Source organism: Platalea leucorodia (assembly GCF_965183815.1).
Source record: "Platalea leucorodia genome assembly, chromosome: 10".
Taxonomy (NCBI): Eukaryota; Metazoa; Chordata; class Aves; order Pelecaniformes; family Threskiornithidae; genus Platalea; species Platalea leucorodia.
The window spans coordinates 2,074,643-2,087,567 of NC_138832.1; the positions used below are offsets into that span (position 1 = coordinate 2,074,643).

The 12,925-nt window shown below is 55.0% G+C and overlaps 1 protein-coding gene across 1 annotated transcript; it reads left to right on the forward strand.

Annotated features, from left to right (window-relative positions):
* Positions 1 to 7,103: 7,103 nt before the first annotated feature.
* On the forward strand, positions 7,104 to 12,368 carry TBX22 (T-box transcription factor 22; the record flags this gene model as incomplete). Its single annotated transcript, XM_082323683.1, is given in 8 exon segments — positions 7,104 to 7,198; positions 7,200 to 7,457; positions 7,719 to 7,820; positions 8,031 to 8,205; positions 8,352 to 8,516; positions 8,647 to 8,711; positions 8,793 to 8,878; positions 11,606 to 12,368. Coding segments are annotated over 8 exon segments (1,554 nt in total). The 3' UTR covers positions 12,214 to 12,368.
* Positions 12,369 to 12,925: the final 557 nt, after the last annotated feature.

The window sequence follows — 12,925 nt, forward strand, 5'->3', positions numbered from 1 at the left end:
CGTCCCTCTATATTTGCATTTACAGCAATAATTAGCCGCAATAACCGAGGATAGAATAGCAAAACAAAGCTGAGTTTCTCCGCAGCCGGTCGATCTCTCCCAGGTGTGAGCTTGGTTTAAGGCCAGAGTTTGCATTTATCTTTCCAGACAGGGATGGAAAAGTCTCAAACCTGTCTTGGGGCTGGCTCCTCCAGCAAAGTGCTGGTGGTGCAGAGATGGCGGCGGTGGAAAGAAATCAGTCGAAACCAAACAGTTGGAAAAGCGCTCTGCACCAGAACTAGTGCGACCGGGGATAAATCATCACATCTTGTTTGGACCCACCTTCTCTAAGCCCAGTGAAGGAGGGAGCAAAGCTTATTGCAGACGTCAGGATTTGGTGAGATAGAAGAGTAAGCCCCAATAACCTGCAATTTCTGCATGAACAATAAATAAACCTGAATGTCCCCAACAGGACGGATTTTCTAAGCCATCCTCCAGAGCAGGCTCTTGGCTGCACGTGAAAGGCACCGCCCGAGCCCTGGGGCCTCCCCAGCGTCCCTGTCCTGGCCCAGCGCCGCCGGCATCGCTGGCCACGGGGCGTTGCTTCCTCACGGAGTGCGCCCCGAGGCTGCACAGGCACAGCCTCCACGGGGATTTTGGCAGCCGGCGCAGGGGCAGGTGGGTCTGGGACGCCGCCGGGGCAGCGACGGAACGGGAGAGGCAGCTCTCGCAGCCTCTTCAAGGTGGCGCAGCATTGACCCCGGTAGCGATGACCGTTCATTCAGGTGGGCTTTGCAAGCCCAACCCTGTTTGGGACACATGCTGGTACTGTGAACCCTTGTCCTCCCTGGCCCCAAATCTTGGCCATCACAAGAGACTTTGGACCATTTTTGCTTTCAGAGCAGACGATGTGATCAAGGCCATCAAAGGACCTTGCCCCTGAGCACCAGCACCAAGGGGATGTCTCAAGGCATCCAGTTACTATTTAAAGTGAAGCAAACCAGAATATAGGCTGTATTTTGTAAAAAAAGCATCACCTTCCTACTTAAAAAGGCTTTTTGCCCTCAGATTGCTGCCTGTGAAAGGGCTCACTGCTGGTAAGGCCCCAGTTGGGGTTCTCAAGACCCTGGGATGCTCCATGGCCGGACCCTGCCTGGCCCCAGTGCCGAGCGGGGAGCGCAGGAAAGGTGGCCCCAGGTCGGCCCGGCTTCACTCCTGCCCGGGAATATAGAATAACTCAGTATCGGCTTCCCCATAACTATTTTAATTTCACTTCTCCTGTGTGGTTTCCCTGGCAGCTAAACCGAGAGCTCTGGCTTTTCCCTCCCTGTGCTCCCCCGGTAGGAAGAGCAGGGGTGGCCCTGGGGACAGGGGACCCGCAGCTGGCGGGGCTCACGTGGGGTCACCCTCTCTCCCCCTGGAGCTCTGCCCCACGGTAAAGCCGGACGGATACATTTTAGTGCCATTCTAAAGGTTTTCTGCTTCGTCCATGTGGTTAATTTTGCTCTCTCTAAATCCCCTATTATTACACATTCTTTAAGTATTTTCTTTAAGTATTATGAGAAAAGTTCAACACGGCAGGAATTTTTCCCTTTACTTAGAGGGGGAAGGGACCGGGTCTTGGTCTTATTTCTCAGCTCTGGAGAAGTCATGGTGATGGGAAGGTGGTGGGAAGGCTGCTCAGTGGGATGGCCAGGCTGGCAGGGGCTTCTCAGGTGGAGGTGGCTGGAGAAGGGATGGAGCAACTTCTCCTCGCTCTCACACAACCACCAGCCAAAAGCCAGGAGCCGGGCTAGGAACGGCAACCCTAAAAACGTTTTTCACGGGACAGAGCCAAGAAATCTTGCTTTTCCAGACAATATTTTGAGGTTGCAGTCAGTTATCTGACAGAAGCCCCCGTTACGCAGCCCCAGCCACATTGGCGGTCCCGGGAAAGCTCTGGACAGGGCATGCAGATGATGCTGGATCCAGCAGCCAGAGATGCTGGATAGAAGTTCTTCTGGTGGCATGTCATGTCTCGGTACCAGAAAGCCACACGGGGCTCTCATCCTTACCCCAGTGGCACGTGGACATTACTGGCCCTTCCTCGGCTTCCCTGCCTGCGGTGGGAACACCACCAACCCTTCCCTCATCGCGAAGTGAGCCGAGTCCCCTCGCTTGATTTAACTCTCCCCAAATGCTGTATATATTGTTTTTACTTCACTGAATAATGTCCTTAAAGTTTAATCCTATTCTCTGTGCAGCCTTTTTGGGGGCTTATGTATAAAACAACATAGCAGAGATTTATTTTGATATATCTTTAACTAACGCAGTGCGCGTGGCGGTGAAGAACCTCCTTAGGAGGTCAACCAACCGAGAGACTTCAACACCGGCTGTCCACCGCCGTAAGCTGGCTGTTTCTTCCCCAGACCTGCCGGTTTTGCCATGAGATTAATTCGGGGTGTTCCTGAGAGCGAGGAGGGGCTGCACCGTGCCGTCACCCCCTGCTTCGGACATCGCGGGGCCGGCCCGCAGCCGCCGCAGCCCGACGCGGGACGGAGAGGGCTCGCTATCGCCCTGCGCCTGGGTGTAAGAGCAGAGGGTTTTCAAAGTTCGTTATGGGCAAAATAAGATGGAGAATGAAATTAAAGCTTTGCTGTGGGACCGGACATTTGAGAATGTAAAAGGGAAAACAATCTCCTAAGCGCTGTTATAAGCTACTACGGGTGTTTTCTGCCAAGATTTACTTACCCTTCAGGAGTTTCTGTTTAAAAGCTTGTATTTTAGAAAAAGAAGCATTTGTTAATCTGTTAATAAATAATTAGTTAATAACTCATATGAAGTGGTAGTTACGTTTATAAAAATTAAAGTTGAATATTGCAAGTTCCAGTTCCCGCAGCGCCCAAACGGGCGTTATTTCGGCCCGCAGAAGGGTTATTCAGCTGACGGTCGCATCCACTCCGGTTGCAGCCTGTGCATTAGCCAGAGCACTTAGAAACTGCTTTAGCATAGCTTTAACGTGCTGCCATAACAAACCTTCCATCCCGTTCCTGCGTTGGTAGTGGCAGCTGTTTGTGGCATGCTGTATCATCCATAAGTTTATTTTTTTTTCTTCCAAGAAAACGATATTATTTGCACATTGGAATGTTAAATATTGTATTTCTTCAGTGTCAGGTTTATCCTCATCAGATTTGAGGCGGCAGGTACATTTATATTTACAACATGACAAGCAAATAGGCTGGGACCTGAAAAAAAAAAAGGTTATTTATTTACTAGTAACAGTAATAACTGAAAACATGCAAACTGGACTGTGTGTCCTGGAATAAAAAATTAATAGCATGAGCAAACATGGTTAAATCAATCCTAAAGTACATTTTTACAGGAGAAGAAAGGTTTTGAAGAGGGCAGATGTGAGGGCAGGTGAGGCTGGTGCCAGCGAGGCCGGGAGGGGAGAGGACACGGGGCAAGGGACCGGCGGGCGTTCGCTGCGCTGCTGCCTCCGCCGCGCCGCTGCGAGAGGAGAGGAGTTTCACCACCATCTTTTTTCGCCACCATCCAGCGTTTGGAGACCATCTTTTTTCCAAATGCTAAAAAAGAAAAGATTTTCTCGCTAACAATTTCTGAAGCAGAGAACAAACAATCCTTCGAGTTTATCCATTAGAACCAAAAATGTCCTAGCACCAAATGTATAATTGCAGCTTCGTATAAACCTATGACTTATCAGCTGTAAAAGGTACAAGTATTAGATGCATAATTGAGTGCAGGTGATATTAAAGTATCCTAAGCCACCAGCCAGGTTCGGTTTGCTTTGGGGCTTTTTTGGTTTGTTTTGTTTTGGTAAACGCAAAGTAAACCTTGGCAAAACGGAGCGCAGCTTGAACGCAACCGAAGCCTGCCCCTAAAGTGGTCGGAAAAGTCTGCGTTTGGAGTTTACCTGGGTGCTTTAACCGATTAATGGACAGTATTAAAAGATCATTTTCAAGTTAAGCAAACATTTCTGGCGTATTGTATAACACTTGCTTTAAAATTAAGTTAGTTATTCTGAACTTTCTGCCAACTGATTATTTGCTCGCTTTTCTGATGACGGTAATACATGTCATACCATCCCATAATTTGGTAAAGACAATAAGATTACAAAGTCCAAGAAGGGTCTGAGTCAGACTTTGACAGATTAAAGCTCTCCAAGTCCCCTGAAAACCCTTCTCTGACATATTAATTTGACCTAGAGCCTCAAAATGTTCCTGATGATATCATCTCAATTGGGCTTTATTGTTGTTTTATTTTTCATTGTAGGAAATTAAAAAGGGTTGGTTGATCCCCGGCCAAGTTCTTGAAATGTGTTGCAACGCTAAGGAAATAAAAGATTACTTGAAATACTTTTTAATAATATGTCATGTCAGCAGAGATAAAGGTTCGCACTTCGTGCCCTCAGCTGGCTTCCATCAGCGCCGGGGAGCGCGGCGTCGGTCCCGGCCGGGCTCCGGGAGGGACCCGCGGTTCGCCTTGCTTTTAAATCGTGAGCTTATGCTGTTGTAATGATGAACACGTTGATGAAATTTGCTTCATTTCTCTTTGTAAGAAGAAATAAAGGCCTGCAGAGGTGGGGCCGATCCTGCCCGGGGGCGAGGGCAGAGCGGGATACCCCCAAAGCCTCCTCCCCGGCCCTGTTTTCTCTCCGTTTCTTGTGGGGGTGGCTGGGGGTGACGAGCCCCCGACGCCTGCCGGACACCCGTCCCGCAGAGGTGCCTTGGACGGAGGGAAACCACGGCAGCAGGGCTCGGGGCTTTGCGGGGCCGCCGCCGATGGGCATCCACGGATGGGAGCCGTAACACTGGGACAAAACCACCGTATAGTGCGGATCACGACGCGGCGTAGCAAGTCTCCGGATTCTGAGACGCTTTGTGAAGGAAGATTCACCCACAATAAAAGTCAAATCAAAAGGTAATTGGCATCAGCCTCTCCAAGGGCCGCGCTCCCTGCGCTCCCCCCCGGCTCGGGGCTGGCTCCCCTCCCCTGGAGCCCCAGGCACACACGGCCCCACAAAAGCCTGGGAACGCAAATTCAAGGAACATCCAGCCGTACGCTTGTTTGACAGCTCACGTGCATCTGTCCCAGCTGCCGCATAAACGGCGGTGTTAGCTTTCCGCCGTGAGTTCGACGGGAGCTCAGCCGGAGCTTTCAGAGCCCCCTTTGCAGGCAGGGGTGCTGATTTTCCGCTCCCACGTCGGGCTGCAGGCGTGGCCCGAGCCGGAGCCGGCACCGGGACCGCGCACACGGGGAAAAGTTGGCAGCCACAAAAGCGGGCAGCTTTCATCCCCAGGCTGGCTGCCGAGCTCCGGCGCTCAGCACCTGTGTCTGCACCCATCCAGTTCCTCCAAGGCCTTTTCCTTAGACAGACTCCTGTCCCAGGCAGATACGCCAGGCATTTGGTGTATAAATGAGTGTTAAAAAGTATAAATGAGCACACATGTGTATAAACGAGTATCAACATGCAAACCCCACCATAAATTGAGTAACGAGCATCCTTGGAACGGGGATTTGAGGATAACGATGGGAGGCTGGGGCATTTAAAACATGCAGGAGTTTAAAAAGCCAGGAGCTCTGCCAGCTAGCGGCTGTCCAACCTTTGGGTTTGCCTGTCTCCACGAAGACAACGCAGTTTTCCCTCTGTTTCAGCCCAAGGCTTGGAAGGAATGCGTGTGCCAGGGCGCAGACCCTAACAAATACGGTGAGAAATCCTGGAAAGTGAAACGTTTTAGTAAACCCGTGTTCCCCGAGACGCCGGGAGCGCTTGGAAGCGGGGCATGGAGCGCTGCGCCCCGTCCCCTGCCCGCCCCGAAGCCACAGCTCCCGCACCCCCCCGCTTTCTCAGCTGGCCTGTGAATTTTATCCCTTTCCACGTTTTTTTTCCCGTTAAGGCTCATCTATCCCGGCTGACCTCCCGGGTGCAGGGAGCGGCAGCGGGGCGAGGGGTGCGCTGGCTATGGTTGGGGCTGCGGACACCCACCCCGCTCAGCGTGAATACCATCGCTTCCCCCCCCAAAAAACCCCACCGAGCCCCAAATCCCCTTTGGTGCCGGGAGGGTGCCCGGTTGGGAAATAAATCAGCGCGGTGCCTTCAAGGCTTTGCAGGGCGGGGAGGCCCAAAAACGGCCGCGCAACCCCAGCGCAGCCCCTTCCCTGCGCACCTGCGGGTCCCGGCCGGGCCCCCCGGCCCCAGCCCCCCGGCCCCAGCCCCCCGGCCCGCAGCCCCCCGGCCCCGGCCCCGGCCCCGGCCCCGGCCCCGGCCCGGCCGCCCAGGGGCTCCCAGCAGCCGCCCGAGTGGAAAACTGGGATTTCTGTCCCTAATTCAGGGCAGCTGCCGCTGCGGGGCCGCGCTTTGAAGCGGAGCCGTGGAAACACCCCCGGGGCGACGCCGGAGCGGGCGGGCGGGGGCGGCTTTGCTGCCTTTAAAAAAAAAACAAAACAAACCAACCCACCCCCAAACCACCCCAACAAACAAACAAACAGAGCAACCAACAAACCCAGCCGAAGCCGGGGGACAAGCCGGGATGCCCGGGGGTGACACGGGGGTGACCGGCCCGGCGGGGCAGCCCCGGGCCCCGCCGCCCCCGGCCCAGCACCGCCACGGCTCCCCCGTTCCTTTATTCCCTTCGATTTTTTTCCTTTTTCCTCTTTCTTTTTCCTATTTTTTTTTTTTTCCTTTTTGCACTGGTTCTGGTTAAACGTTATTTGCACTTTTGTTGGAAAAGTGGCCCCTAGTGTGCAATTATGTCAAATTTCTTTGAGTTTTACAATTTAATGGAGAACAGTAACTCTTTTATTGATCCTAGACGGGGCTGGCTCCTCTTCCCCCGCTCTTCCCCGCCACCGCCCGCTCTCCCCTCCCTCCCCCTCGCCCCCCCGTTACTCCCATGAAATGTCACTCAATGTTTCTTATGCTCCCACCAGTTTCCAAAACAAACAGTGGAGGCTGCAGCCGTCTATTGACTCAGTTGGATGCAAGAGGATCTCGCCGTGCCCGCTGCCCCCCGACGGGAGCCGGGCGGCGGCCGGCCGAGGCTCGCCGGGTACCGGCCGGGATGGAGCCGCCGCCGCCCGCCTGAGGCCCGCAGCCGCCCGGGGGGACCCCCGGCCCGGGGGGGATGGCGCTCAGCTCCCGGGCTCACGCCTTCTCGGTGGAAGCCCTGGTGGGACGCTCGGCCAAGAGGAAGGTGCCGGACGGCGGCGATGAGGAGAGCGGGGCCGGCTGCAGGCAGAGCCGCAGAGCCCCGGAGGCGGGTCGGTACCGGCGGGGACCCCCGGGGCGAGGGCCCGACCCCCCCCGGCGCCGGCAGCCTCCCGAGCCGCCCCCTCCGCTTTCTCTTCCCCGCAGAAAAGCGGCCCAAGGCCGGTGCCGAGAGCCGGGAGGCCGGGGTGCAGGTGGAGCTGCAGGGCTCCGAGCTCTGGAGGAGGTTCCATGAGATCGGCACCGAGATGATCATCACCAAGGCCGGCAGGTACCGGCTGCCGCTCCCCCGCCCGCTCCCGTCCCTCCTCCGCCCCCTCCCTCGGTTTTTTTCTTTGTCTCTTTTTCGTTGTGTTTTTTCCTTTTTTTTTTTTTTTTTGGCTGGGTGGGGGTATTTTTCTTTGCGGTTTTTTTGCTGTTTTTGTTGAGTTTGAGAAAAACCCATTCCCCCCCCGCCCGTTTAGTTTTTTTCCATCCCGTTTTCGCCGTTTGAACGGGCAGCTCCGGCTGAGCCCTTCCCCTCTGCCCGCAGGAGGATGTTCCCCTCGGTCCGGGTGAAGGTGAAGGGGCTGGAGCCGCTGCAGCAGTACTACATCGCCATCGACGTCGTCCCGGTGGACTCCAAAAGATACCGGTACGGGGGGGGGGGGGCACCCCCGGGGACCCCCGGAGCCTTTGCAGCCCGCGGGCCGCTCAGCCCCACCCGCATTTACCGCGCCGATGGGAAACGGGGGTGCGGGGGCGTGGGGGGCCGCCGGGCTGGCGGGCACCTATAGAGCCTATAGGTGCGGGTGGGCAGGCGGGGAAGGGCTGCCGCCGCCTGACGGCGGCCCGGCCCGGCCAGGTACGTCTATCACAGCTCGCAGTGGATGGTGGCGGGGAACACGGACCACTCCTGCATCACCCCGCGGCTCTACATCCACCCCGACTCCCCCTGCTCGGGGGAGACCTGGATGAGGCAAATCATCAGTTTCGACCGGGTGAAGCTCACCAACAACGAGATGGACGACAAGGGGCACGTAGGTGTGGGGCAGCCCCGCCGGGGGGGCAGCGCCCGTCCCTTCGCCCCGGGGCTGGGGGCTGGGTCCCGGGTCCCCCCCGTGGCTTGCATCGGGTTGTCCTCCTGCCCCTCTGCCCGGGGGCTCAGCGGGCCTCTCCCCCACAGATCATCCTGCAGTCCATGCACAAGTACAAGCCCCGCGTCCACGTTATCGCCCAGGATTCTCGCTTCGACCTAGCGCAGATCCAGTCGCTGCCGGCCGAGGGGGTGCAGACCTTCTCCTTCCAGGAGACCGAGTTCACCACCGTGACGGCCTACCAAAACCAGCAGGTACCGGGGACCGGCCGGGGGGGCTGGAGAGCCCCGACGGTGCCGGGGGCCGGGGGCCTGGAGAGCCCCGACGGGGCCGGGGGCCGGTCCGGCGCCCCAACGGCCCCTCTCGCTCCCAACCCCCCGCCAGATCACGAAGCTGAAGATCGACAGGAATCCCTTCGCCAAAGGTTTTCGGGATCCCGGGAGGAACAGGTAAGGGCCGGGGCCGCCCCGCCGCCGCCCCGCCGCGCCCGCCGGCCCCGCCGCCGCGCTCAGCCCGCTCTCGCCCCGCAGGGGGGTCCTGGACGGGCTCCTGGAGACCTACCCGTGGCGGCCCCCCCTCGCCCTGGACTTCAAGGCTTTCGGCGCAGACAGCCAGGGTAAGTCAGCCCCCTTTGCTGCCTTCCCCCCCCCGCCGCCGCCGCCTCTCCCCGCGGCCTCGGGGCTGCGCCGCGGCCGCACCCCGGGCGGCTCCGCTGGGGTCTTAACCCCTTCAGGTAAGGAGGTGGGTCCAGAAAGCGAACCGCCGGCCAAAGTAACGTTTGGGGAAGGCAATTCCAGGTGTTTTCGGCGAAAACTCCTGTTAAAATCGATGTGAGGAGCAGAGCTCGCCCCGGGAGGGGTGGGCTGCCGAGCTGCCGGCGGGGTCGGGGGCACGGAAAAAACTTCGGCGGGCACGCAGGGGGCTGATCAGAGGCGGGCTGTTGTGGTTTCGGTCCTGTTACGCTAATTGCTTCCAACCCGTTTGAGAATATTAGCTAGAAACGTGATAATAACTATCAGGCTTCTGCAGCCTGCCTCTTCTGGGCGAACGAATGCCGTATGAAACAGAGAAGAAAATTATCTCTTATTTAGGACGTAGCAGTCCCGCCGTCCGTTAACTCCGCAGAACTGCAGGGAAGAGGGAAAAGTTTTTCAGGGAAAACGGGCAGACATTGGGCTCTTACAGCCCTTTTCCAGAAAAACGGCTTTTGGAACCGGTGTTTGCAAACTGATTCTTCATAGCACCGAAGGAAAAAGCTAACCGAGCGTTTGCACGCTGGAGCGCTCCAGTTTGGGGCTAAAGTCGCCGGTTTAACTCTCGTTTCTGTTAGGAACCCTTCAGAGTATTGGGGTGCGCCAAATCGTTCCTCTCTCTGCAGGGAAACACTGCAAAACCCAGCAAAAATTCCTGCTGTACAGGCGTAGAAATGCGGAGACGTAACAAAATCAGACTCTAGAGAAATTACGAGGTTTACCGGGTTGTAAAGAGAACTGCTTTTTTTTTTTTTTTAATTTAGAAAAGACCTTATGCAAAAAGCCCCTTTTGAACCCGTTTTGCAGGCTGCGATGTGGCACCGAGGAGGAGCTGGATGGGCTGTGGTGGGGAACGAGACCAGCAATTGCAGTGATTATTGTACGGATGCTAAAATATTAGGGCTTCCTGGGATTTTTTTACTAGTCTTAATGTAATTGGTATTTGTCTTCGGGGTTCATGTCCCGGACTGATGTAAATATAACAAAACCTCCATTTCCACTAATAATAATAACTGTATTGCTGAAGAAAAGCTGAGAAATAGAAATAGTGAAGCCCTAAAACCAGAAGGTAAATTAAAAGAAAGCATGAAACATAGGCTGAAGAAAGACTTGGCCATAAACTTGGGATTTTTAAGCCTAACAGAAACGGCAGAAAGAATCTCCTCTTTGAGCTGCCCTGTCCTCCCCGCTGTGCTCCCCGTTCCCAAACCCGTGTGCTATTATTCCTCGGGATCCCGCGGAGCAAATACTAACGCTCGTTCGCTCTGCCACAGCCGGCTGCATCGGCGTTGGTCCGCTGCCTCGCACCCCCAGCTATCGGCTCAGTCGCACCCCTTTGCACGACCAACGGTCCCCGCGTCCGGGGAGGGCGCCAGGAGCGGGCCCTCGGGAGAGGACCGCATCCTGCCCTCGTCCGCCCCTGCCCATGGCGGCGCTGGAGCAGGCGCTGACATCAGCGGGGAAGGGCGAGACCTCCGAGCCGTAAAACCTCCCCGGATTATCGCCAACGGGTGCCGCCTGCGCGTTACCCAACCTGCAGATACTCTGCCTGCTGGGAGCTTGCAAAATTAATTTGCACCACGTCCAAAATCTTTGTGGTTTTTTTAAGCTTTGTTCCACTAGCTTGGTTATCCAGGTGATGCTGGGTTGCTGATTGCATTAAAGTCTGACCAGATCACATCCAGACGGTAAATCACTTGGAATTAAACGTAAACAGAGAAAAACACAGAGCAAAAATGGATTCACATTCCCTCCCTTCCTTTTCCAGTGACTTTGGTAAGAATGAAAATAAGAGGGGGGGAGAACCTCCAGAAGAACGTGGTGATGAGCGTGCAGCAGAGACGTACGGCTCTTAAATGGCGTGAGATGAAAGCGGCATCTGTCCCGCAGCGGGCCGGCCGCTCCGCAGCCCCGTTCCCACGCCTCTCCGCTGTTGCTCTCCGTGTGGCTGCGGAGGAGCGGCGAGCCGGTGCTGGCCGGCGATGTTATACACGCGTGAAGCAAGCCCGCGTTGCTTTTCTACCAAATTATGAAAGTGTTCATTGATTCGTTTCAGAAAGGAGAATGTTAAAATGACACGTGCATTTAAAGTTTCTGGAGACACCTATAGCATTCAAGTATATGTTTTAAATTGCATGGGAAGCCAAGTAAAATTAGGCAATTCCTGTGAGCAGGAAGGTACAAAAAAATTCCCCGCCAGGCTGAATGCTTTTTTTTGTTCTTATGTACAAGGAGAAAAAGCTGCCTGTAATTGCACAAAAAATAGGGAACCTCAAATAGCAAGGGTGTGTGTATAACAGGAGAAGGTGTCGGTCGTACAGCGAGGCGCGGACCCGGCAGGTATGCGTGGAGCTGAACGTCATAGGCGTCCCGGTCAAACGAATGGGACTGGTGAATATTGGTCTTTGACAACAACAAATAATTTATGGACAGATCTTCCCATTTTCCAGGAGCCAATTTTTGGAGCGGGTTTGTGCTTGGACGGACACCGGCAGCAGGGAGATGCGGAGCGGGAGCAGGAGTCCTCCAAGGGCTCCTTGGCTGTGAACATCAGCTAGCCCAGCCTGGACCGTTTCTCTTTGCGTTTTCAGGTGGGAGCTCCAGTTCTTCGCCGGTGGCCTCCAGCGGCGGGACACCCTCTCCTCTCAACCCCCTGCTCTCTCCATCGTGTTCGCCTCCTACGTTTCACTTGTCCGCGAGCAACATCGGCGTGTCGTGCCCCGAGACCTACCTACACAACCTCAACCTGCCCCTCTACTACAAGATTTGTCCTACGAGCTTCTTAAGACAACAGTCTCTCATCCTTCCAAGCCACGAAAAACTGGGCGGCACCAACCCGCATCTCGTACCCCACTTCATGGTGGATATGCCAAAACTATCTTCCCTCGGCATGAGCAGTCTGAAAAACGCTAAAGCTGAAGACTTAAACGGGCAATGTCTACAAGTACCCAATTCTGCCAGTCAAATGCTGTACGGATTACATGCATCTGGAAACATTTTCCCATCAAGTCCCATTGCTCGGGAAGCACTTAATTGTTCTTTACATCCTCCATATGGCTTGTACGGTTATAACTTCTCCGTGCCATCCAGACTGATGAATGCAGCAAGCCATTTCAAAGTGAGTGACAGCATTCCGGCTTTGAGAGACGGCAGATGCAGTCACTCTAACTGGCACCCGACAATCAACCACTGCCTTTAGTGGAATTATATGATATTTCTAAGCATTGATATGTAAAGCGAGCCTTTCCTTCCTTCATACCCAAGGGCTTGCTAGTTATTGACTATGAAATACTGCATGGTACGGGAGCGGTATGTCGAGGCATTTTTAACCATTTTTTTTTGTGGGCAAACGTGTCGTGGTGTTGGGAGGGTGGGGGGCCTGGGAGCCTGGAGGGTCGGAGACGGTCCACAGGAAGGTGATACCTTTTGGTGATATTTATGTCGTGGTTGTAGGTTAAGAGCAGACTGTACAGTCGCCTTTTTAATATTTGCACTCGGAAGTGGGAACGTAGCCGTATACATTTCTACAAATATGTTTTCCTGAGGCTCTCTGGCTAGCTTGCCTTTAGTTAGCTCCAAGCCCTAGCGAGCTTCGGCTCACCCTACTTGAGTTTTTCCACCCATTTCAAAGGGACTCTCTGAGACCTTGAGTCAGCCAAGGAGCCGTATTCGGCCAAGGGCTCGAGCATGTTCTCGAGTTCCCTTGGCTTTCACGGGTCCTAACTAATGCCGTGAAAGTGCCTTGTTGCTCCGGGACCCAGGCGACTCAGTTATCAGGGTGGGGACGTAAATTCAAGTGTCTGCTGCCGAGATAAAGAAAGCCGGGATAAAAGACGGATGTGTTGCTGCCTTGTGGGAATGAGAGAGAGGAGCCTGATGCAGGGGTGCCCCAAGAGCCCTCCTCTCCGTGC